Source organism: Ochotona curzoniae, unplaced genomic scaffold (assembly GCF_017591425.1).
Source record: "Ochotona curzoniae isolate NIBS_2020 unplaced genomic scaffold, NIBS_Ocur_1.0 scaffold_2453, whole genome shotgun sequence".
NCBI classification, from domain to species: domain Eukaryota; kingdom Metazoa; phylum Chordata; class Mammalia; order Lagomorpha; family Ochotonidae; genus Ochotona; species Ochotona curzoniae.
The window spans coordinates 30,037,528-30,062,039 of record NW_024467094.1 but is presented as its reverse complement, the minus strand read 5'-3'; the positions used below and the strand labels follow the sequence as shown (position 1 = coordinate 30,062,039).

Below are 24,512 nucleotides of genomic sequence, written 5' to 3'. Positions count from 1 at the left end.
CTCTGAGCGGCGACGGGGCCGGCCCGGCGCTTCCTGCGTCTAGGGAGGAGGGGCTGGCGGGGCGGGACGGGCGGTACCACTCCGGCGGGGAGGAGGGCCCGAGGACGGCGGGGCGGGGCGCGGCGCGGAGGGCGGGGCGTGGGGCGGACGCAACCACCCAGGCGGGGTGGGGAGGTAACGGGACGGGCGCGACCATGGCGCGGTGAGGCAGCGGGGGTGGGGATCGGTCCGGGGGAGGCCTGGGGCCGCTGGTCTGTGCGCCGTCTCCGCCGCCCCCCCTTCGGCCGCCGCCGCCGCCGCCCCGGGCATGTCGTCCAACTGCACCAGCACCACGGCGGTGGCGGTGGCGCCGCTCAGCGCCAGCAAGACCAAGACCAAGAAGAAGCATTTCGTGTGCCAGAAAGTGAAGCTATTCCGGGCCAGCGAGCCGATCCTCAGCGTCCTGATGTGGGGGGTGAACCACACGGTAACCAGCTCCCCCGCGCGGGCCCCGTCGCCGCAGGCGGCCACCGCTTGCACGCCCACCCCGCCCTTGCACGCCGTCGGGCCCGGAGCACTCCCCGCACGCCACGCGCGGCCTGGTGTCCCCATGGTGTGCGGGCGCCTCCTCCCCTCTCCCTGCAGCCCCTCCAGCTTCCTGTGCTCGTCCCGGGCCGCCCGTGGAGCGCAGCGGGAAGGCCTGCGCGCCGTGGGACTGCGCGCGCCCGTCCCCTCCCCTCCCCTTTCCCTGGCTGTCGCATGGGTATTTCCCCTTGTCCCTGGCTGCCCGCTGCCAGCTCTTGTCCAGTTGACAGGGCAAGTGCCATTGACTGCCCGAATATTCCCCCATCCTGGCTCTGGGGTTGGAGTGGCTGCTCCCGGCTTCCCACCCTCTGGGCCTCCTCCTCCCGACCAGAATGAGATGTGGCCACCGCGAGCGGAAGCTTCCTTGGGCCACAGACACTGTGCCAGGGTCTCCCGGGACTGAGGCAGAGGAGCCTGCGGAGGCCTGAGGGTTAGGATTAACGCTGTGGGGAATGATGGATCTTTCGTCTTATGGGGGAGTTCCTTTCAGAGACACTTCTCTCTGACGCGGCTTGGGGGTGTAATGATGCGCCGTGACTATGACCCAGGGCCAGAGCGAGGTGCCAGCATCCTTGGGGTGCATGGAGATTGTCCAGTATCCCCTGTCAGGAATCGGGGTCTCCCTGCAGTGTCTGAGCTGAATGATTGTTTTGTGCTGTTTTGGGGGAATCTGTCTTCCTTCAACCAGTGGTTCCTGGCTGCTTGGGAGTACCCAGCCAGGCAGTGGGGCAGGGGAAAGTGTGGAGGCTTGGGGTGAAGAAAACCAAGCTTAGCTTTCTTGTGGATCGCAGTGAGTTGGGTTCCTAGTCTTTGCCGAGCGTTTCGAGTTGCCAAAAGTAAATGGTGACAAAGGGACATGGGGCTGGGCTTCGCTGGAGGAGCCACAGGGGCCCCTGGCCGGAGACAGAGGGCCGAGTTGGGTTTCAGGTCTTTCATGGGATGGAGAGGAGCAGGTGTGTCTGGAGAGGGGAGTGTGCATTTCTTGGGGCCTGGGGCACCCTGGTGTTTTCAGCACCCTCACCTGAGGATAGGGGGAAATGAGGGGCTGAGCAGGACTGGGACCACTGCTCAGCCCCCCTTGGCACCTCCCGGGTGGATCATCAGGCAACATTTACAGGGAAACTGGGTCATCAAAATGTGAACCCCATGGCCGTTTCTGGAAGTCACTGCTTGGTTTTTGTTCCACCTCTGGCTTCTCCCTAGAAAGCAGTCCTCTGTGGAGGGAACTGGGAGAAGCTTGGGAGTCTGGCTTGAGGACTCAGGGTGCCCTCTTTTCCCCATGAGGAAGCCAACGTGTGACCCCAGCAGCCGTGTTGTCTGTGTCCAGGGGCTTGGGTGGCAGGCCTGGTTCTCTTGGCCTCCTGTTCCTTTTCCTCTCTCCTGGCCCAATCCCAGGCTGGGTGGGAGCTGTGAGCTTGTCACAGAACGAGTGTGCTCCGGCATGCGTGCCCATGCCTGCCGGCTCCTGGTGGTGTGAACAGTGGCTGCCAGGGCAGGCACTGAGTCTGCTGGATGAGAGCTTCGAGTGGAGGCCTCGGTGGCAGGCGCGCTGGCATTGGGACTCCTGCTCTCTCTTGGACAAGGTGACCACTTGGTGCAAGTTTGTGTAAGGGGCCAGCTTGCCAGACATTGACATTAATAAGAACCATGACTGCCCACAAAGCGTGAGCGTTCATGGGGGTGGGAGGTACCACCGTGCCGGACAGGCTGAGCCACCTCTGAGGTCATTTCCCCTGTGTCTGGTTGTTTCATCCGGGCCTGTGGCAGGGTCCAGCAGTCCTGTGCCCCTGGCTGGGATCTGCCACCTAGAGGAGAGTGCAGTGTTGGGCAGTTTTCTAGGGACTGGACCAAGTGGCTCTGGGTGGGTTACTGGCCTTCACAAGCCTATGAGTTGCCATGTAGGGATGCAGACACCAACATTTCTTTTGACTTTGTGGTTCCTTACCCTGTAGGTGTGTAGGCCTTTCTGTTAGGTCTTTATCTACAGCCAGTGCCAGTGACCCACAGGTGAGGAGGTTGGCTTAATTCAAAGTTGAAGAAGTGCAGCCTTTGCACCGGGTCCTGTCACAGAAGTTCCTCTGCTGCCAGAGGGACAGCCCAAAGGCTTTGTGGAGGGTTGGAGGAAACAAGAAGACAAGTTGGAAGATTGCACCTGTCGGGTCAGCTGACAAAGACAGAAAACGAGTGGTGTAGTGTATGAAATACGAGTCCAGAACAGAGGGGCTGTATTTGGCGGCAAGAAGGGAGCAGCGTGGAGACCCAGGGATGCTGACCTGACCAATACTCATTGTTCGTTTTAAGAACCAGATGTGGGCTCGGTGCCATTTGGTAGCAAGTTAATTCTCCACTTGGGGCGCAGGCATCCGTGTGAATGCTGGTTCGAGTTGCAGCTGTTCCACTTCTCGTCCAGCTCCCTGCTAATGGCCTGGAAAAGTGGCAAAGGACTGCTCAGGTGCTTGGACCCTTGAGTCTACGTGGGAGACCTGGAGGAAACTCCTCCTGGCTTCAGACCTGTCCAGCCCTGGCCATTGTGGCCATTTGGGGAGTGAACCAGCAGATGTAAGATCTCTCTGTCTCTCCTGTCTTTGTAACTTTGCTTTTCCAGATAGGTAGGGAGATATATAGTAAAAATAAAATAAAGTAAAAAGACCCAGCTGTGTTTGTAACCTCACTAGGATGGTGGGAGCAGTGGGTGGAGACTTTACATTGGTATTTTTAAAAGGATCTGGATACATTTTATTTATTTGAAAGACAGAGTAGCACATAGAGAGACAGAAGGGGAGGAATCTTCTATGCCCTGGGTCACTCCCCAAATGGCCACCCCCTAGGGCAGGGCTAGATCAGAGCCAGGAGCCAGGAGTTTCTTCTGAATCTTCCACATGGGTGCAGGGTCCCAAGATTTTGGGTCATCCTCTGCTGCTTTCTCGGGTCACAAGCAGGGAGCTGGATGGGAAGTGGGGCTGCTGGGAAACAAACTGGTGCCCACGTGAGATGCTGGCACTGGTAAGGCGAGGAGTTAGCTACTGAACCTTTGTGCCAGGCCATATAGATGCAGTTCTAAGAACATGATATTTTTTTTCTCCTCCTCACCTCCCTCTTGTCTTTTTAGTATAGACATCGTAGTGGGTATAAAACCAAGACATTGTGGTTTTAAAAATATTTAATTGAAAGAAGAGAATAAGAAAGAGATCTTACATCTGCTGATTCACTCCCCAAATACCCACAATTACCAGAGCTACTTGGGTTGAAGCCAGGAGTCTGTAACTTCATCTGGGTCTCCCATAAGGGTGGCAGGGGTCCACTATCATCTGCTGGTTTCCCAGGTGCATTAGCAGGAAGCTGGTTCAAAAGTGGAACAGCTGAGACTTGAAGCAGCATTCTGGCATGGGATGCCTGTTTGACAGGTGGCAACTTAACCAGCTGTACTATCACCCTGTCACTGTGATTTTTTTTTTAAGATTTATCTATTTTAATTACAAAGTCAGATACACAGAGAGGAGGAGAGACAGAGAGGAAGATCTTCCGTCTGATGGTTCACTCCCCAAGTGAGTGCAAAGGCCGGTGCTGAGCCAATCCGAAGCGGGGAACCAGGAACCTCTTCCAGGTATCCCACATAGGTACAGGGTCCCAAAGCTTTGGGCCGTCCTCGACTGCTGTCCCAGGCCACAAGCAAGGAGCTGGATGGGAAGTGGAGCTGCTGGGATTAGAACCGGCGCCCATATGGGATCCCAGAGCGTTCAAGGTGAGGACTTTAGCCGCTAGGCCACGCAACTGGGCCCCATTGTGATTTTTTTTTAAGATTTATTTTTATTTTTATTAGAAAGTCAGATATACAGAGAGGAGGGTAGACAGAGAGGAAGATCTCCCATCTGCTAGTTCACTCCCCAAGCGGCTGCAATGGCTGGAGCTGAACTAATCTGAAGCCAGGAGCCAGGAGCTTCTTCAGGGTCTCCCACGTGGGTGCAGGGTCCCAATCTCCCACTGATTTCCCAGGCCACAGGCAGGGAGCTGGATGGGAAGCAGGGTCACAGGCTCACAAGCTGGCACTCGTATAGGATTCCAGAGTGTATAAGGTGAGAACTTTAGTCGCTAGGCTACCGTGCTGGGCCCTTAAGTTTGTTTTTAAGATTTATTTATTTTTGGTCCAGCGTGATGGCTCAGTGGCTAAATTCTCACCCTGAATGTGCCAGGATCCCATAAGGATACTGGTTCATGTCCTGGCTGTTCCACTTCCCATCCATCTTCCTGCTTATGCCCTGGGGAAAGCAGGTGAAGACGGCCCAAAGCCTTGGGACCCTGCACCTGCATGCAAGATCCAGGAGAAGCTCGTGGCTCCTGGTTTCAGATGAGCTGCTGTGGTCACTGGGGGAATGAACTAGCAGACAGAAAGTTTTTCTGTCTCTGTAAATCTACCCTTTCAATCAAAATAAATCAATCCTGGGCCCGGCATTATAGCCTAGTGGCTAAAGTCTTAGCTTTAGACGTGCTGGGATCCTATATCAGCACTGATTCTAATTCCAGCAGCTCTGCTTCCCGTCCAGCTCCCCGCTTGTGGCCTGGGAAAGCAGTTGAGGATGGCCCAAGGCCTTGGGACCCTGCATCCATGTGGGAGACCTGGAAAAGGCTCCTGGCTTCAGATCAGCACAGCACCAGCCATTGCTGTCACTTGGGGAGTGAATCATCGAATGGAAGATTTTCCTCTCTGTCTCTCCTCCTTTCTGTATATCTGACTTTGTAATAAAAAAAAAATCATTTTTTTAAAAAAGATGTATTTATTTTTATTGGAAAGGCAAATCAGATTTAGAGAGACAGAAAGATCTTCCATCTGTTGGTTCACCACCCCCAAGTAGCTCCAGTAGCCAGAGCTGAGCCAGTCAGGAGCTAGGAGCTTCTTCTGGTCTCCCATGTGGATGCAGGGTCCCAAGGCTTTGGGCCATCCTCGACTGCTTTTCCAGGCCACAAGCAGGAAGCTGGATGGGAAGTGGAGCAGCCCTATGGGGTCCTGGTGCATGCAGGTGAGGCTTTAGCCATTGAGCTGTCACATGGGACCTTCACTGGGATTTTGATTTACACTTCCATGATCGCTTTTGACATTAAACATCTTTTCATGTACATATTGACCTTTTGTATATTTTCTTTGAAGAATGTCTATTAAATTCTTCACCCATTAAAAACTATTTGTTTTGTGGGCTGGCACTGTGATGTTGTGTATCCCATATGGGTCCCAGTTTTGCCATAGCTGCTTCAGTTCCAGTCCAGCTCCCTGCTAAAGGGCTGGGAACATCAGCTGAAGATGGTCCAAGTGTCCAGGCCCTTATTGTCGTGTGGGAGACCCAGGTGAAGCTCCTGGCTTCTGACATCTGGAGAGCAAACAGTAGGTGGAAAATTCTGTGTGTGTGTGTTACTGTTACATGTAAATAAATAAATCTTCAAGACATTTTTTTTCTATTGTCCACTAACGTGAGTTGTTTGGGGCTGGTGCCATGCATAGCAGGCTAGGCTTGTGGCCTGGAGAAACAGCAAAGCATGCTCAAGTCCTTGGGCCTCTACACCCATGTGAAGGACTCGAAGAAGCTCCTGGCACCTGACTTAGGACATGCTCACCTCTGCCCGTGTCACCACTAGTGTGGGGAGTGAGTCCACAGGTGGAAGATCCCTCTCTGTTTCTTTCTGTGACTCTGCTTTTCAAATAGAAAGTAAGTCCTCACTTTGCAAGTGCTGGAATTCCATATGGGCGCCATATGGGTGTCTCAGCTGCTCCATTTTCCATTAAGCTCCCTATGTGGCCTGGGAGGGTAGTCGAAGATGGCCCAAAGCCTTGGGACCCTACACCCGTGTGGGAGACCCGGAAAAAGCTCCTGGCTTCTGGCTTCAAATCAGCTCAGCTCTAGCCACTGCAGCCGTTTGTGGATGGAAGAATTTCTCTCTGTATCTCCTTTGCTCTGTAAGTCTGGTTTGCTTTTCCAATAAAAATAAATAACATTTTTTTAACAAAAAGGAAAAACAAAGATATACTTTCATTTTAAATAAGTCATTTGTCTTTTTATGATTGCGTTATTATCTTTTTATTGTTAAATATATGCTTGACACAGAGTCCTTGTCAGATATATAATTTTCAGATATTGTACCCCATCCACTGAGTTGTGTTTTAGCTTCTTTTAATGGTGTTTTTTGAAACCCAAGCTTTCAATTTTGATAAAGTTCGACGTATTTTTCTTTTATTGTTTTTGACACCATATGTAAGAATGGTTTTCCCAAACCAAGGTCTTGAAAAGTTGTTCCTGTATTTTCCTCTGAGTATTTTATAGCCTTAGCTTTTCTTTCTAAGATTATTTACTTTTATTGGAAGGCAGATATACAGAGAGGAAAGACAGAGAGGAAGATATTCCGTCCGATGGTTCACTTCCCAAGTGGCCGCAACGGCTGGAGCTAAGCCAATCCAAAGCCAGGAGCCAGGAGCTTCTTCCGAGTCTCCCACGCGAGTGCAGGGTCCCAAAGCTTTGGGCCGTCCTCCACTGCTTTCCCAGGCCACAGGCAGGGAGCTGGATGGGAAGCGGGACCCCCGGTAGTAGAACCGGTGCCCATATGGGATCCTGGTGCGTTCAAGGCGAGAACTTTAACCACTACGCCATCGTTCCGGGCCCTTTCCTTGCTTTTAAAGGCTCTGTCCATCATGATCTTTTATCCATTTGTCTGTGAATTTGGTTTTTGGTGGTGGTGCTATAGGATATCTAGTTTTAGCTCTCATATGTAGGTCAAAATCCATTTTGAGTTCATTGTTTGTCTGGTGTGAGGAACAGCTTTATTCTGTTGTTTATTATTGGTTTGAGAAGCCGAGATACAGAAATAGAGACAGAGAGTGACAGAACAAGAGCTGCCACCCGCCACTTCTGCCCCCAGGTCTCTGTAACAGGTGAGGCTGGCCAGGGCCAATCAGGACCCAAGGAGAGTCGTCCAGGTCTGCCATGGGAGTGGCAGGAACCCAGGAAATCGGGCCTCACCTGCTGCCTCCCAGGGATATGTCAGCAGGAATTGGGAGCGGGCTGGCGCCTGCACCCAAGCACTCAGATACAGGACACAGGTGCCCCCTTGGTGCCCCTCCACCCCAGGCAAAGCAGCCATGCCCCAGCACAGTCTCGGTTCTGCTCATTTCCTCTCCTGCATCCTCCCTGCGCTCATTCTGTCCACACACCTTCTCTGCTTAATGCAGCACCTCTGGAGTTTCCTCTGGTTCTGCTGTTTTAAGTCTTTAATGTAGGCGGGCATCTGGCACACCGTTAAGATGCCACTTAGAAAGCCCAAATCCTGCACCGGAGCACCTGGTGTGAGTTGTGGTCCCAACTCTGCTGCTGCTTCCTTCTTCCTCCTTCTCCTCTTCCTTCTTCCTTCCCTTCTTTCTTCTTCATGACCTATTTACTTATTGGAAAGACAGAATCTAAGGGCCAGGAGAGAGAGAAATCTTCCATCCACTAGTCACTCCCCAGATGGCCACAACAGCCCAGGGCTAGGCCAGATGAAGCTAAGCAGCATGGAACTCCATCTGGGTCTCCCCTGTGAGTGGCAGGAGCCCAAGCTCTTGGAGCATCTACCATGCTGTCCCAGGTGCATTAGTGGGGAGTTGGAGTGGAAGTGGAGCAGCCAGGACTGGAACTGGTGTCCATACAGGCTGCTGGTGATATGGATGGCAGCTTAGCTCACCGTACCACAATGCTGGCCCTGCTCCTCTGCTCCCACCCAGCTTCCTGCCGTTGCACCCTATGGGAGGCAGAACAGCCTGTGGCCCCACCATCAGATGGCCAGGATCTTAGTTGAGTCTGGACCAGTCATGGCAATTATAGTGTTTAGGGAGCAAACCAGGAATACGGGATCTCTGTCTGTCTCTGCCATTCAAGTAAAGTAGAATTTTTTTTTAAGATTTACTTATTTTTATTGGAGAGAGAAGGATAGGTAGAAAGGTCTTCAGTCAGCTGGTTCACTGCCAAGTAACCACAGGGGCCAGAGCCGAGCCAGTCTGACGCCAGAAGTCAGGAGTGGAACAGCTGGGATTAGAACGCTGCCCATGTAGTATCTGGCACGTGCAAGGCAAGGACTTTAGCCACTAAGCTTCTGCCCTGGCCCATCCTTCCATTGATTGAGTGATTACTGAGTGCCCACTGTTGTGTTAGAGGCATACACATGGATCGCTTAAGGTCCTTCCTTTTAAGACCTCACAGCCCACTGGAGAGAGAAAATGCATGAACAAGTAGCCATCCGAGGGAGTAGAAGATCCCAACATAGGGACACAGAGAATCTCTTGCTGGGGCTTGGATGACTTAGTCTTGCTGTGGCAGGAATTAATGGTCTTGCCACTTCCCCTCCTTTTTCTTCTCCCCCCCTCCTCTCCCTCCTTCCCCTTCTCATTATTATTATTATTGTCTTCCTTTGCTCCTTTCACCCTGTCCTCTGCTGGTGTACTTTGACCGTTCCACCCCCCTCCCCCAGTCCTGCACACGCTCCCCATTTCACTTAAAAATGGGCAGTTTGTGGTCGAACTCTGATGTGCTTCTGCCTGCTGCCACTGCCTGGGAGTGCCTTTCTCTTCCGTGCGGGGACCTCCCTTCCTGGGCCTCAAGTGAGGGTGTCAGCAGCTTGCTCTAGCAGTCAGACTCTCACCACCCTCCTGAAGAAGTGGTCCGTTCATCTTGGTGTAACTCAGTTACAGCAGTCATCACACGGGAGAGGTTGTTGGTTGTCCATTTGCCCAACTAAACAGAGGCTGTGTCTTTTTGTTTTAGTATCCTCAGCTTCTGTCACAGTTTGGGCATACAGTACGTTGGCGAGTTCAACAGAGGAACCAGCACAATGATTCAATAGCCTAATCCTCAGCTTGCAAGCACCAGCATCCCATATGGGCTCATGTCCTGGCTACTCCCCTTCCAGTGCAGCTCCCTGCTTATGACCTGAGAAAGCAGTGGAAGATGGCCCAAAGCGCTCGTGCGGTAGGCCAGGAGGCAGAGCTGCTGCAGCCAAGACTGCCTACGTAGGATATTGATGTCTCTGGCGGTAGCTTTATCTGCCGTACCACGATGCCAGACACAAAAGTGCACAGATTTTAAGTGTATAATTGAGGAATGTGACAAACACCTGCGTAGCCATCAGTGCCAAACAGCAGAGGGAACACTTAAGTCACCCTAGAGTCACACAGCTCATGTCCCATCATACTGTCACCCCGCCCAGGCTATCTTTTATCTGACTATGGCACTGTGGGTACCTGACCTAGTACTTCATAGAGTTGGGATCATACAGGATACCCCTATGTGTGTGTGTGTGCCGGTCCGTTTTCTCAGCATTTGATTGAGCTTGCTCACTCCTTCACCTTCTCTAATTTCCCCATGTTCCCCATCACAGTTGCTGCATTAACTTGGATTTCCTCTGTCCTCTGACCTTTCTTAAGTGAGCAGGTTTGGAGCATCAAAGGAGTAGCAAATTAAATGCCACTTCCCCCACTTAGGCTTATGGAGGAGTCCTAATGACTCCAGCCTGTGCCCTTTCTGCCGCATGGGGCCTCCTTGAGATAATAGGATTTGCAAGGAAAGTATGTGGGAGACACAAGACCGGGCCCCCTCCCCCATATCCATTAAGCCAGGTCTAAGATGGCCTCTGGAAATTCAGAATGCATTAGTGGCAGCCCTACCGAGGGTCAGATGTCAGATCCTCCTCCGCTGTGTTGGGGGAGGACATCTGCGGCTAAGGAGAGCACTAATTGACTGCAGAGGGGCGGGGCCCACAGGACCCGCCTCCTGACTCTCCACCAATGGGAATGCAGCTCTGTCCCTGCTGCAGTTCCTGAAATAGGGGGTGGATGACAAGGGGACAGTGTGTTTGGAGTATGGGCAAGACCAGCTGTTCCCTCCCCTACCTGAGCATTAAACAGTCTGTGGCATCAGTAACAGAGAGGGTCAGAGAGAGAGGCAGTGGCCTGGCCAGATAACTACCTCTTCTGCTTGCTTTATTTTATTTTATTTGTCTTTTTGTTTATTCTGTTCGTTTTTAATGTAACCCTTTGCTTGGGAGATTCCTACAACTCCCTACTGCAAAGCCACCCAGCTGGTCTCCTGCCTTGGGGCTGGTTTCTTGAGTGACCCGCAGCTTGCATTGAAGATATTCAAAGTCCTTCCCTCTGGGTGGGACAGGATATTGATTCACTGACCCATCTGTGATTGAGAAATGTTGATGGGGTGCCTGCTCGGGTCAGTTGGTCTGCCAACTGCCATGAAGCCTCCCAGAACCAGTGAGGTGATCTTCAATATCTTCTCGGCCTTTTGGACAAGATCAAGTGTAGGATATTGCCTCGCTGAAGTGTAGCTGATGTCTAAGCATGAACTTCAGTGTGAGAGGGTTGCTGGGAGGTGGCCAGTAGGTAGATGCCAGGGATGCTTCAGGAATTCCAAGATGGGACCAGAGTATTGATGATCTTAGAATCCTGGAAAGCTTTGTGGAGGAGGTACTTTTGGTGCTGGACCTTCCCAGGGGAAGAGATTGTCAGCAGGTGGCAAGAAGGGCAAAAACAAAGCCAGGCAGGGCATCTGAGGGTGGCTGTGAGTATCTGGTCCCCCCCAGGTGGGGAAGGGGCCTCCTAGTGGAGGATCTCACATTTCCCCCACTTGCTTTGCAGATCAATGAGCTGAGTAATGTCCCTGTCCCTGTCATGCTCATGCCAGATGACTTCAAAGCCTACAGCAAGATCAAAGTGGACAATCATCTCTTCAATAAGTAAGTGGCCACAGGCCGCAGTGGGCTGGGGTGGTCCCCTGTGCAATCCTTGTCCTTGCTTGGGCCTTCTAAAGCCTCATGGGCGTGGGGGCAGGGACTGAGCCAGCCCCAGGCAGGGTATGATGGCAACACATGGGTCAGAGAGTGCCTAGGAAGTGCCTGTGGTGTGACCCTCTCCTCCTTATGTGGTCATTTCACGTCACTCCTGTGTCAGCCAGCTGCACTGTGTGTGTGTGATGGGGCTTTGGGGCGAGGCGTGCAGAGCCAGCTTAGGTGCAGGGAGCTGCCCAAAGCAGCAGCTGGAGCAGTGGCTTTTAAAAAAATTATCAGAAAGGCAGATTTTCTGAGAGAAGGAGAGCAGAAGACTGCTGGCTCACTCCCCAAGTGGCCGCAACAGCTGGAGCTGAGCTGATCAGGAGCCAGGAGCTTCTTCCAAGTCTCCCACGTGAATGCAGGGTCCCACGGCTTTGGGTCATCCTCTAGTGCTTTCCTAAGTCATAAATGGGAACTGGATAGGAAGTAGAGCATCTGAGACATGAACTGGCACCTATATGGGGTGCTGACATATAAAGGTGCTTGCTGACCCATGATGCCTACTCTGAGGCCTCCTATCTCTCCAGCTGCCGCCCACAGGAATCTCAGGCTGAGCCTGCACCAAGGGCATGGCTTCTTGGAAGAATGAATGTGTCTTAGGTGCTGTAGAGGATATTCCCGCCCTGAGCCCCTGGAAGGTCTTGCCATTTCACTTCCCCCTCCCCAGGCTCAGTGTGGCTGCCACCCCACTGCTGGTATCAGGGTCCCTGAGCCCTGGTGAGGCACCCTGGCCCGGTCCTCCAGGCCCAAGGCAGAGGACCTCCTTCCTCAGCTCATCTTGAGGGGTTCCCTTGTCTTCCCAATAGCCATTTAGTGTTTCAGAGACCACAGGGCCACTTCCTGGTACTTGGGGTAGATGGCAGGCCAGGCCCTGCCCTCCCAAGTAGCCACTCCTTCTGCCTTCCAGTCATGTTAGGGGAGAGATGTTTTTGGAAAGGAGTCCCCAAGAAGGTAGCTGTTGTCAAGATCCTGGGGGAGCCCTCAGTCCAAGGTCCTTCACCCTCCTGGGAACGTTGGGACTTGACTCCAGAGAGGGGCGTGCAGAGATGGGCCCTGGCAGCCACACCACAGGCCTTGTGACAAAGTGGGGCTTGGTATTGTGGCTGACTGGCTGAGGGCCTTCTAAAGGACAGCCCAGCGGAAGCCAGGCCAGGGTACCTCTGCAAGGAGGCCTCTTGGGGCCCCAGAGAAGGGGCACCTTGGTGAGCAAGCTCCTGCCCACCTTGAGTCATGTGCACCTACGGCTATGGGCTGTAGCAGCACCAGTGCAGCGGGGCCTGGCCCCCTCTCATTGCCCTGTAAGAGTTTGTTTTCCTGCATGGAAGCTGTATTGAAGGACAGCATACAACCAGAGGAGTGCACAAACCACACAGATACCGCAGGATTAATCTTCACAATGGGAATGCTAGAGAGCTGAAAGTTCTCAGTACTTTTTTTTTTTTTTTTAAAGATTTATTTTTATTATTTTTTATTGGAAAGGCGGATATACAGAGAGGAGATACAGAGAGGAAGATCTTCCATCCGATGATTCACTCCCCAAGTGAGCCGCAACGGGTCGATACTATGCCGATCCGAAGCCAGGAGCCTCTTCTGGGTCTCTCACGCGGGTGCAGGGTCCCAAAGCTTTGGGCCGTCCTCGACTGCTTTCCCAGGCCACAGGCAGGGAGCTGGAAGGGAAGCCGGGCTGCCGGGATTAGAACCGGCGCCCATATGGGATCCCGGGCGTGCAAGGCGAGGACTTAACCACTTGCGCCACCGCGCCGGGCCCTCTCAGTACTTTTTAAAAAGATTTATTTTATTTATTTGAAAGAGTTAAACAGAGAGAGAGGGAGAGAGGCACAGAAAAAGAGAGAAGGGACTTCCATCTGCTAGTTCATGCGCCAAATGGCCATAATGAATGGGGCTGGGCCAGGCTGAAGCCGCGAGTCTGGAGCTTCTTCTGGGTCTCCCACATGGATGCAGGGTTCCAAGCACTTGGGCCATCCTCCTGTTTCCCAGGCCATGAGCAGGGAGCCGGATGGGAAGTGGAGCAGCCAGGGCATGAACTGGCGCCTGTAGGGGCTGCTGGCCCTGGCTTTTCAGTGTTCATGTGCTGTAGACACCTGTTGCATTTGCTGAGCACCCAGCCTTCCAGAGCCTCCTCTCCCTTTCGGGGTGACCTGAGCACCTCCCCGAAGTGCCACCCATTGTCCAGGTTCTGGCAGTCCGGGGTTGGCACTGGAGGGGTTCTAATGTCGGATCTCAGGTGTGCTGGGGCAGCCCGTGGAGCCACTTCTCTGCTTTTCCCCCAGAGAGAACCTGCCAAGCCGCTTCAAGTTCAAGGAGTACTGCCCCATGGTGTTCCGGAATCTCCGGGAGAGGTTTGGTATTGATGATCAGGACTATCAGGTACGTGGGGCGTGGCCAGCTCTGCGGATCTGGAAGCGTGGGTCCGGGTTGGGGGGTTGGGCTAAGGGCCTCCCAGGCTCAGGCCCCTCCCTGCCCGGGGCAGGCAGCTGGAGAGTGGGGAGGTAGAGGGCCGGCGGCAGCTGCTTCATTTCAGTCCAACACCCCCAGTCTAGGCTGAAGAAGCTTCTCCTTCGTAGTTTGACTTAAAAGAGAGAGACTTGTTGCCAGCAAGAGCTGAGGACTCTTAAAGCAGATCAGACAGATTAGAAAAGGAAGACTTCGAGGGTAGTGTAACTTCCTACCAGGTATGAGCGCCATCTCTCCCCTCTCTCATGGTGGGTGGTGGGTGATCACGGCAGGCCGACTGCCCTCTTCCAGGCCAATGCTGTATGTCATGGAAATTGTATATCATGGAAGTTGTCGCCTGTCAGGAGAAGCAGTTCCATGACTGGGACATTCACGTCTGACTCAGAACCCCCGTCTGTCACATCTCTCCAAGCACTTCTCCCTGGGCCTCCCTCCCGCTGCGGGTGAAACCTTGGGTGGAAGGTGGGTGGTGCAGCCAACTGCCAGTCTCCTGGCTGGAGGAAAAAGGCTGCATAACACAGGGAGGTCTGAGAGGGGTGCCCCAGTCTTTCCCAGCACTGTGATTCCTATACCACACCTCTCCATGAGCTCCCCACCCTCCCCCCGGCACCCTGGTGGGTTTGATTGCCCACGGAGGTATGGGGCAGGTGAGAGGAGGAGAGCCGGGGGCCTGGTGCCCAGGAAAGTCCCTCTGGCACCTCTGTAGATCGAGGCCCTAAACTGTATGATCCCCCTCAGGAGCCTGGCGCTACCTACAGACCCACTGTTGCTGCACCCCACACTGCTTGGTGCCTGCCCCTTAACCCTTCCTCAGGGCTGTCTGAGCACAACCTCCCCAGTCTGCTTTTGTCTCTCTGGGCCTTCTGGGCTTGTGACTGCGACTGTGACTGGCTGTGACTGGTTGTGACTACAGTTGTGTGTGATGACTGTGACTGCTCCAGACTGGAATGAGGGCGGGAGGCATTCAGCTCTATGACTGCGGAGAGCCTGCAGGGTGACCCACGGTGGGGCGGGGCTGGGAGGGGTGCTCAGCACTGCTGGATCCAAGTCTGTTGCTTTCAGGTGGCCCCTGTGCCCCCACCAGGGTCTGGGGAGGAGGCGCAGGGTGAGGTGCAGCAGTGTCCTAGGGAAGACAGGGCTGAGGGCGTGGCCTGGAGCCATTCCTGGGAGCAGATCCTCGCATACTGGTCATCCTTGGGAATAGGACAGCTGATGTCTCCTCAGCATGGCTTCCTCAAGGTCACGGCCATGTCAGCTGCGTGAATATGCCCCTTTGGCTGGCTCACACTGTCCCCTGCCCTCCCTCTTGAACCTCTGCTGCTCTCAGGTCCTCACAGGAGGGGGCTCAAGGGAGACAGGGACTGAGCCAACACCAACAGCCAGGGCAAAGCCAGGGCAGGCTGTGCAGGGCAGCTGCAGGTGTCACGTTCCCACCAGGAAGGATGCTCCTACATCAGTGTGGATACAGTGGAGAGAGATGACTGTGTACATTTAAAATTTTTTTAAATATATGTAATGTATTTGTATTTATTTAAGAGACAGGCAGAGAGTTCTTCCATCTACTGGTTCACTTCCCAGATGCCCACAACAGCCGGGGCTGGCAGCTTCAGCTCAGGTCTTTACGTGGGTGGCAGGAACCTAAGTATCAGAGATATAACCTGCACAGGAAGCTGGGATGGAGTAGCCAGGTCTTGAACCTAGGAACTGAAATATGGGGTGCAGATGTCCTGAGCACTGTGTTAAACACTGTATGAAGGGGCTCATGCTATGGCATAGCGGGTAACACCTGCATCCCACGTGTGTACCAGTTTGATTCCCAGCTGCTCCACTTCTATTTCTCTACTAAAGTGCCTGGGAAAGCTCAGAAGAGGGTCCAAGTACTGGCTCCTGGCTCCTGGCTCCTGGCTTCGGCTGTAGCCATTTGAGTAGTGAACCAATGAAAGATGAAAGATCTTTGTCTTTTCCTTTCTGTAACTCTTTCAAGTAAATAACTAAACATTTAAAAAGCAGGCAAACAAAAAACCACTGTGCCAGATGCTTGCCCTCATTACTGCTACAGTTTTTTAAAATTTTTAAGATGTATTTATTTGAAAGGCAGAGAGAAATATCTTCTATCAGGAGATTTGGGGATTCACTCCTCAAGTAACTGCAGTGGCCAGGGCTGTGCCAGGCTGAAGCCAGAAACCAGGAATCTCCTACATGGGTACAGGGACCCAAGTACTTAAGCCATCTTCCACTGTTTTCCCAGGGGCCTTAGTAGGGAACTAGATTGGAAGTAGAGCAGCTGGGATTCAAACTGGCACCCATATGGAATGCTGGTGTTGAAGGCTGTGGCAGGCTGTGATTTATCTAGCTGCAATGCTAGCCCTACTACTTATTTATTCATATTTTAATGAAAAAAAGTTAGTTCTTTAAAAGGTAGAGCAACACAGAGAGAGATATAGGGAGAGAGTTCTGCTGGTTGACACCCCCCACTGGTCACAACAGCTGGGGAGTGCTCCAGCACATGAGCCATTCTCTGTCACTGCTCGAGAGACACATGAGCAGGGAGCGTGGTGGAAGCCAAGCAGCTGGAACATGAAGTAGTGCTTGGACATGAGCTATTGGTGCCACCAGCAGTGGCCTGACCTAATGTGTCACTGTCCTCCCAGTGCTGCTGCTGCTTGATTAAAAAAAAATTTTTTTTTTAAATATTTATGTAGTTTTATAATAAAGCCCTGGGCTGCTTGCCCTTGGGGTCAGCTCCATCTATCTCCTGTGGTCTCTATGAGGACACGTAGGGGTAGAGAAGTCAGAGGTCGTAGTGCCTGTGAGCATCAGGGTTGGGATCCAGCTCCACCCAGGCCAGTAGTGCAGAGTTGTAGCTGCTGAGGTTGCTGTGTCAGGTAACAGGAGTCAGGGGATAATCTCAGGCCTTGGTCCATCATGGTTGGTCCATCACGGTCAGTCTGGCATTGAGGCAGGTGGTGAAATGTGACTCCTGACCCCTGGGCAAGGTTTAGGGTGTGTTTAGGGGCGCACTGGGCAAAGGTGGGAGGACGTGGTCTGGGCTTGGATCCTCCAGCCCCATGGGAGAAGGCTCAGAGCCTGGGGTTCCCCTGCCAAACCCAGCTTCTCTGTCTCCACCCTCAGAACTCAGTCACCCGCAGCGCCCCCATCAACAGTGACAGCCAAGGCCGCTGCGGCACACGCTTCCTCACCACTTACGACCGCCGCTTTGTCATCAAGACCGTGTCCAGTGAGGATGTGGCCGAGATGCACAACATCTTAAAGAAGTACCACCAGGTATGGTGAGTCCCAGGCCCGGCAGGGTGAGGACACTCGCAGGCTTCACCGGGATGCATGGGTTCTCTTTCATGACCACAGAGTCCTCCCGCTCCTCCTCAAACTGCGGCCTGCTCCTAAAGACAGGAGATGATGCCACAGCCTGTCACTGGCTTTATCCCCAAGGGGCAGCTAGGTGGGGTCCAGGTTTGCACACCCTGGCATCTGCCCCATCCAGTCCAGGAGAGCGCGCTCTGCCAGCACCGGGGATAGGGTGGGAGGTAGGGGGATGAAGCAGCTCTCCCTGTTCACCTGGAACCCATCACAGGGAACACAGGAGTACCTATCCCCAGCTGGCCTCTGTCTTCATTTCAGGGCCATGGAGATGTGGTGAGGGGGATGGGGGAGATGCAGGGGTGTTACTGTGTCAACATAGGGCGGGGCGTGGGTGAGGGCTTAGGGTGTAACCAATTCTGCTCCCAGACATTGGAGCTCTCCCATCTCTGCTGGCAGAGGGAGTGCAAGTCCTGGGTCCCCAATGGCCCACGGCAGAGTCCTCATTCAGCCAGATGGCAGTCCAGGCACAGCAGCCCAGGGGGCAGTCTCTCCCTAGTCCTCTTCTCACTTTGCCCTGCCATACCAGGTGAAGCCACAGACCCCAGGGAGCCCTTGAGGCTTTCAGCCTGGGCAGTACCTCACCCACCCCGATCCCCTCCCCGTCCCTTAGCCTGCTGACTTTCCCTGACTCCCCGTCTAGTTCATAGTGGAGTGTCATGGCAACACGCTGCTGCCCCAGTTCCTGGGCATGTACCGCCTAACTGTGGACGGCGTGGAAACCTACATGGTGGTCACCAGGAACGTGTTCAGCCACCGGCTCACTGTCCACCGCAAGTATGACCTCAAGGTAAAGGGCCCTGGGACTGTTCCTCCCTGCCTCTGTGGGCTTGGTTGGATGACGACGGTCGAGCAGCCACATTCCTGTTGGTCAGAGGCTTCTTCAAGTCCAGGTCCAGCTGACTGGCGGAAGTAGAAGTGACTGTGGCCCAGAGGTGCTGAGAGTGTATCACGAGGGGTGCCCTTCAACCCGGTCTGTAAACGGCTGGGCCAAGCTGACACACATGCTCTGGCCTCTGCCCAGGCCCTTGGGGACTGACAGCACAGGTGCACTTGTGGGCGCTGAGGACACACTGGTGGCTGGAAGCCAGCTGCTTCATGGGTTTTCTCCCTGGCTTCATGCTTTCTGCTGCTCACACCACTGTCACCTCCTCTCGGCCACAGCCGTGGGGTTGCTTCATTTTCCTGCAGTTCCCTCCACCCCTAGGTGTCCCTCCTGCCCTCCCCTTTTGCCCTCCCCTCACCTAATTTCTTCCCACATGTACTTTTATTTACTTATTTATTTATTTATTTGAAGGGCAGAGTGACACAGAGAGATCTTCCATCTATTGATTCACTCCTAAATGCCTACAATAGCCAAGGCTGGGCCAGGCTGAAGAGAGGAGCTGGGAATTCCTGCTTTCCTAGACCTATTAGCAAGGAGCTAGATGGGAAGTGGAGCAGCCAGGCCTCTAACTGGTGCTTCTGTGGCCTGTAGGCCTGGATGACCCTGCTGCATCACACACTTGCATCTCTTTGCACTTCTGAGCCTGCTTCAGTTGCTTGCTTCCTCCTAGAAGTGGGTGTTGGTCGCTGCCTACCATGTGCTCAGCATCCTGTTGGCCGACACCTTTCAGCACCAGGGCAGTGAATGAATCATCGCTGCCTGGTGCTGGAAGGGACATTCCCTGGGGCGGAGGCTGAGCCTCTGGTATAGCCCTGCTGCCCGGCCCCTGCCACTTTGTTTCCTATGGGCAGAACCTAGTAGGTGGGGCAGGGCAGCAGGAGCACAGGGTGCTGGCTCCTGGACTCTTGGATACTAACTGGTCTGCTTCAGCTCTGAGCTGGGGCTTGCTGCGTGGGCATATGTCTGGTCAGATTTGCAGATGACCCTGTCTCTTTCAGGGTTCCACCGTTGCCAGAGAAGCCAGCGACAAGGAGAAGGTATGCTGGAGGCTGGAGTGAACATGTTGGGAAGGTCGCATGAAATCAGATGCACCTGCTACCAGCCGTCCTGTCCCTCCCTCCTCCCCCAGTCCAGCTCCCTACCATGAGACTCCCAGTGGCGCAAGTGCCCACTTGCCCCAGCCTTAGGCCTGGTTCTCAGTCACCCATGTCCCCATGGGTGCTGCAGGGTCCTGTGCAAGTGTAGGGACTCCAGTCTGACCCTATTAGAGGCCCAGCAGGAAAGGCACCTCTTGGTCAGTGCTCCTTCTGTAGGCACCATGTGTTTGCCTGCCCTGCATGTCCCACCCACGCCTTCCCGCACGGACATCGCTCACTTCTCCTTCCCTTGTGCTTTCTATGCCCTCTCCCCAACCCCCACCTCCACCCCAGGGCCACTCCCCTGACACTGCTGTTGCTCCCCTAGGCCAAGGACTTGCCCACGTTTAAAGACAATGACTTCCTCAATGAGGGCCAGAAGCTGCATGTGGGAGAGGAGAGCAGAAAGAACTTCCTGGAGAAGCTGAAGCGTGACGTGGAGGTACCTGCCCTGGTGCCTGAAATGGAGCTCAGAGCACCTGCTCTCTGGGAGTGCAGGCCAGAGGGGGCGTGCTCCAGGGAGCAGGCATTTCCATTAGGGCCTCCCTGCTTCCCACCCAGTTGTCCAGGGATCCCACCCGGCACCTCCCCACTTCCTTCCCAGCGCTGTTCCAGTTGTGGAAGAGCCATCTGCCTGCCTCTCAGAGTGGCCCAGAGAACCCCGGCTAAGGGGATGCCTACTTAGCCCATATCTGGAGGCAGCTGTGGGGATTTGGGGGTGCTGCTGCCCAGTAACCCCCTGTGCTGTCCAGGCAGCCCCACCCTTCTCTTTTAATAAGCCAGGAGCCTGTTTGCTCATTAAAATCAGACTCCACAGACTTTTAAAAACAACTATTTTAAAAACGACTGGGTCAGCACTATGGTACAACAAGCTAATCATTCACCATCTGGCACCAGCATCCCATGTGGGTGCTGGGTCATGTCCCTGCTGCTCTGCTTCTGATCTAGCTTTCTGCTTGGGGCCTAGGGAAGCAGTGGAGGATGGCTAAGTGCTTGGGAACCTGCACCCACGTGGAAGACTCGAATGAAGCTCCTGATCCCGGCTTCTGACCAGCTCTGATCATTATGGCCATTTGGGAAGTGAACTAGCGGATGGAAGATCTTTCTCTGTCTCTCCTCTCTGTAAATCTTTCAAATAGAAATAAATAAATCTTTAAAAAAAAAACTATTATAAAGTACATACTTGGGCCCGGCGCGGTGGCGCAAGTGGTTAAGGTCCTCGCCTTGCACGCCCGGGATCACATGTGGGCGCCGGTTCTAATCCCGGCGGCCCCTCTTCCCATCCAGCTCCCCGCTTGTGGCCTGGAAAAGCAGTTGAGGACGGCCCAAAGCTTTGGGACCCTGCACCTGCGTGGGAGACCCGGAAGAGGCTCCTGGCTTCGGATTGGCATAGCATCGACCGTTGCGCTCACTTGGGGAGTGAATCATCGGACGGAAGATCTTCCTCTCTGTCTCCCCTCTCTGTATATCCGCCTTTCCAATAAAAATAAAATGAATCTTTAAAAAAAAATACATACTGATATAGCTTTTTAGGTGGTTATAGTTCAAGGGAATTACGTGCATTCACATCATGTGTATATTTAAGATTTATTTATTTATTAAATTTATTTATTTATTTAAAGATTTATTTTTATTGGAAAGTCAAATGTACAGAGAGGAGAAGAGACAGAGAGGCAGAGAGGAAGATCTTCCATCCGATGATTCACTCCTCAAGTGAGCACAACGGCTGGTGCTATGCCAATCTGAAGCCAGGTCTCCTACACGGCACAGGGTCCCAAGGCTTTGGTCCGTCCTCGACTGTTTTCCCAGGCCACAAGCAGGCAGCTGGATGGGAAGCAGAGCTGCTGGAATTAGAACTGGCGTCCAAATGGGATCCCGACGCATTCAAGGCGAGGACTTCAGCCGCTAGGCCACAGCACCGGGCCCAGTTTTATTTATTTTTATTGGAAAGTCAGATATACAGAGAAGAGGAGAGACAGAGAGGAAGATCTTCCATCTGATGATTCACTCCCCAAGTGGCCTCCATGGCCAGAGCTGAGCTGATATGAAGCCAGGAGCCCAGATCCTCTTCCGGGTCTCCCACACAGGTGCAGGGTCCTAAGGCTTTGGGCTGTCCCCGACTGCTTTTCCAGGCCACAAGCAGGGAGCTGGATGGAAAATGGGGCTGCCTGGATTAGAACCGGTGCCCATATGGGATCCCAGTGCATGCAGGCAAGGACTTTAGCCGCTAAGCTACCGTGTTGGGCCCAAGATTAATTTTTTATTTGAAAGACAGTGAGAGTGACAGAGAGAGAGATCTCTTATCTGTTGGTTCACTCCCAAATGGGCACAGTGACCTAAACCCAAGAGCCAGGGGTGGGGCCACAAGCACTTTTGCCGTCTTCCACTTCTTTCTCAGGCCATCAGCAGGGAGCTAGGATGGAAGTGGAGCAGTTGTGACTTGAACCCTCAGCCACTATGGCATGCTGGCGCCTCAGGGAGAGGCTTTTATCTGCTGTGCTACATTGCCGGCCCCACACATCCCTACTTCCTTTCCTTCAGTCCTCCGTGGCCTCTCTCAGCCCCAAACCACCCTAGGCCGTGGCTTGTTGCAGTGCTCACACTAGCTTCACTCCAATGTCTTTGCCCAAGTGACTGCCCTCTTCCTTTGGCTCCATGCCCTGCCATTGGTTCCCAAAACCACCTCGCCCCACTGAATTTCAAAGGGGTTTCCAGGCGTGAGTTCCAGATGTGCCGGGACACCCCCCTGTAGCGTCTCCCCCTCCCGTCTCCCTGTTCTTTGCTCCCATTCAGTTCCTGGCACAGCTGAAGATCATGGACTACAGCCTTCTGGTGGGCATCCACGACGTGGACCGGGCGGAGCAGGAGGAGATGGAGGTGGAGGAGCGGGCAGAGGATGAGGAGTGTGAGAACGATGGGGTGGGTGGCGCCCTGCTCTGCTCCTATGGCACCCCACCCGACAGCCCTGGCAACCTTCTCAGCACACCACGCTTCTTTGGCCCCGGCGAGTTCGACCCCTCTGTGGATGTCTACGCCATGAAAAGCCATGAAAGTGAGTGGAACCCACCTCGTCCACTTCCTCTGTAGGAAGCCCTGCCCCTTGCTCACGCCCACTCTGAACCCTCTTCGGGCACCCCACCAGTAACTGGGGCCATGGGGCTCCTCTGTCAAGCTTTCCTTCACCACAGTGCCCGATCTAGCTGCCACATGCCCCATTGTGGCCTGCGCATAGCCCATCTGACATCCTGGATGTGCTGCCGTGTAACCTCTCAGGGGAATTGGGGAAGTGGTGGGGGGCTGTTTCTGACCTCTGCCCCACACACTGCTTCCTGCCTTCAGGTGCCCCCAAGAAGGAGGTCTATTTCATGGCCATCATTGACATCCTCACGCCCTACGATGCCAAGAAGAAAGCTGCACATGCTGCCAAGACGGTGAAGCATGGGGTGAGTGTTCCCCTCTGGCCCGGCCCGGCCCCAGCCCGCCAGCTCCCAGCCTTGCCCCAGCCCCAGCCCCAGCCCGCCAGCTCCCAGCCTTGCCCAGACCCAGCCTGCCAGCTCCCAGCCTTGCCCAGACCCAGCCTGCCAGCTCCCAGCCTTGCCCAGACCCAGCCTGCCAGCTCCCAGCCTTGCCCAGACCCAGCCTGCCAGCTTCCAGCCTTGCCCAGACCCAGCCTGCTCCCAGCCTTGCCCCAGACCCAGCCTTGCCCCAGACCCAGCCCTAGCCCTGGCCCCAACCTCCCAGCTCCCAGCCTTTCCCCTGGGGCTGGGCTCCTGCAAAATCCCCCTGCCCTGGCCAGAAGATCTGAGTGCTGGGCATCCTGTGTGTTACAGGCGGGGGCCGAGATCTCAACCGTGAACCCTGAGCAATACTCCAAGCGCTTCAATGAGTTCATGTCCAACATCTTGACATAGTCATTTTCTACCCTCAGCCAGAGCCGGAGGAGAGCTGGATGTGGGATCGGGAGAGGGAGGACCTGGGCCAGGTGGGAGGGTGGGCAGCAGGGCCTGGGGGGTGGGGAGTTGGGAGGGCTTCCACCATGAGACTGCAGCCTGTGACACTGCTGATGGCCTGGCTGGGGCAAACAGGACGTGCTGGGTGTGTACTTGCTCCCAGAAGACCCTGCCTTCTGCTTACCCTGATTGGCAACCCTCAACCATTTGACCCAAGTGAAAAGGGGTTTCCTTTTTAGTACCTGGTAGCCTTTTATGGTACCTGGGGCCCGAGGCAGGACGTGGTGGGTTCCTTGAGATTCTGTTTCCAGAACGTTGCTCCTGGTTTGCTTTTTATAATGATGTGTGTGTCATCACCCTGCCACCCCCACCCCTGCCCAGCTCCCGGCTCCCATCTGTCAAGGGGGCCTCTGGGTGAACCAGCCTAGAGGTGCCTGGAGAGTAGACGCTGGGGGAAGAGGGGAGGCCCGTCTGTGCCTGCAGTGAGCTCTGGGCTGGACCAGCGTCTCGGCTGCGCCTTGATCTCGGGCTGCAGTTAAATGTCACGTGCCCCCCACATGGCATCCTCCAGTGCTGACTTCCCACAGGATTGCTCTGGCTCAGCCCTGCCCACTGTGGACCAGGATCAGAGACCTCAAGGGCATAGGCTTCATCCTCGGGATGATTGGGGACGCAGGGAGTGGGGCATCGTGGGCCACGGACAGCTGGTTTTCTGAGAACCCTGTGGCCAGTACCTAAGCCCAGACCATCCCAGCCCCTGGAGTTCAGGGTCTCTCTCCGTCTTGCCTGCCTCCGCTGGGTCGGCCGCAAGCAGCCAGAAAGCACCTTGGATGGACTAGGACCCTCACGTCTGCGGTTACTCCCCTCTGCGGAAGCGACGGAAGGGATGTCTGTGCCCACCATTGACTTCCTCCACCTCCTCCCAGGCTGAGCTGGTGGTTGAGATGGATCCCCAGGGACAGGCAGTGCTCCCTTCCAGATCCATCCTCCAGCCCCAGGACAGCCTCCCTGTGCCTGGGGTTTGTCACCTGGACACAGTGTCCCTGAGGATGTGACCCAGGACAGCCACCGTGGAGGCTTGCCACATGACCCCTCCCCAGACTGAGCAGCTCTGTGGTTCTGAAACCTGCATGGAGGAAGTGGCAGCCTGCATCCTGCGAAAATTGGCCTGCCCCTGCCAGCACCTGCCACCCGGGCCCTTGACTCTGTGCCCTCAGCGGGGTGTGGGGCAGCCAGGAGAGGACGCTGCCCTGGTGCTTTGAGAGGAGGGAGGCGTAT

General features: G+C 54.4%; 1 protein-coding gene across 4 annotated transcripts; it reads left to right on the top strand.

Annotated features, from left to right (window-relative positions):
• Nucleotides 1-183: 183 nt before the first annotated feature.
• PIP4K2B (phosphatidylinositol-5-phosphate 4-kinase type 2 beta) lies at nt 184-23,258 on the top strand. Of its 4 annotated transcripts, none has more exons than XM_041001245.1 (10): nt 184-466; nt 11,219-11,293; nt 13,732-13,797; nt 17,017-17,169; nt 17,906-18,052; nt 19,147-19,185; nt 19,613-19,726; nt 22,078-22,336; nt 22,624-22,727; nt 23,115-23,258. In XM_041001245.1, exons 1-10 carry the CDS (start codon nt 308-310, stop codon nt 23,193-23,195), a joined length of 1,197 nt encoding a protein of 398 aa, XP_040857179.1. In that variant the 5' UTR covers nt 184-307; the 3' UTR covers nt 23,196-23,258. The 4 variants fall into 4 exon arrangements, with proteins under 4 accessions (XP_040857179.1, XP_040857180.1, XP_040857177.1 ...); XM_041001243.1 differs by having other exon boundaries at nt 190-466; nt 11,219-11,316; nt 13,701-13,797; XM_041001246.1 differs by lacking the exon at nt 17,017-17,169 and having other exon boundaries at nt 185-466; nt 11,219-11,316; nt 13,701-13,797.
• The last annotated feature ends 1,254 nt before the right edge of the window (nt 23,259-24,512 follow it).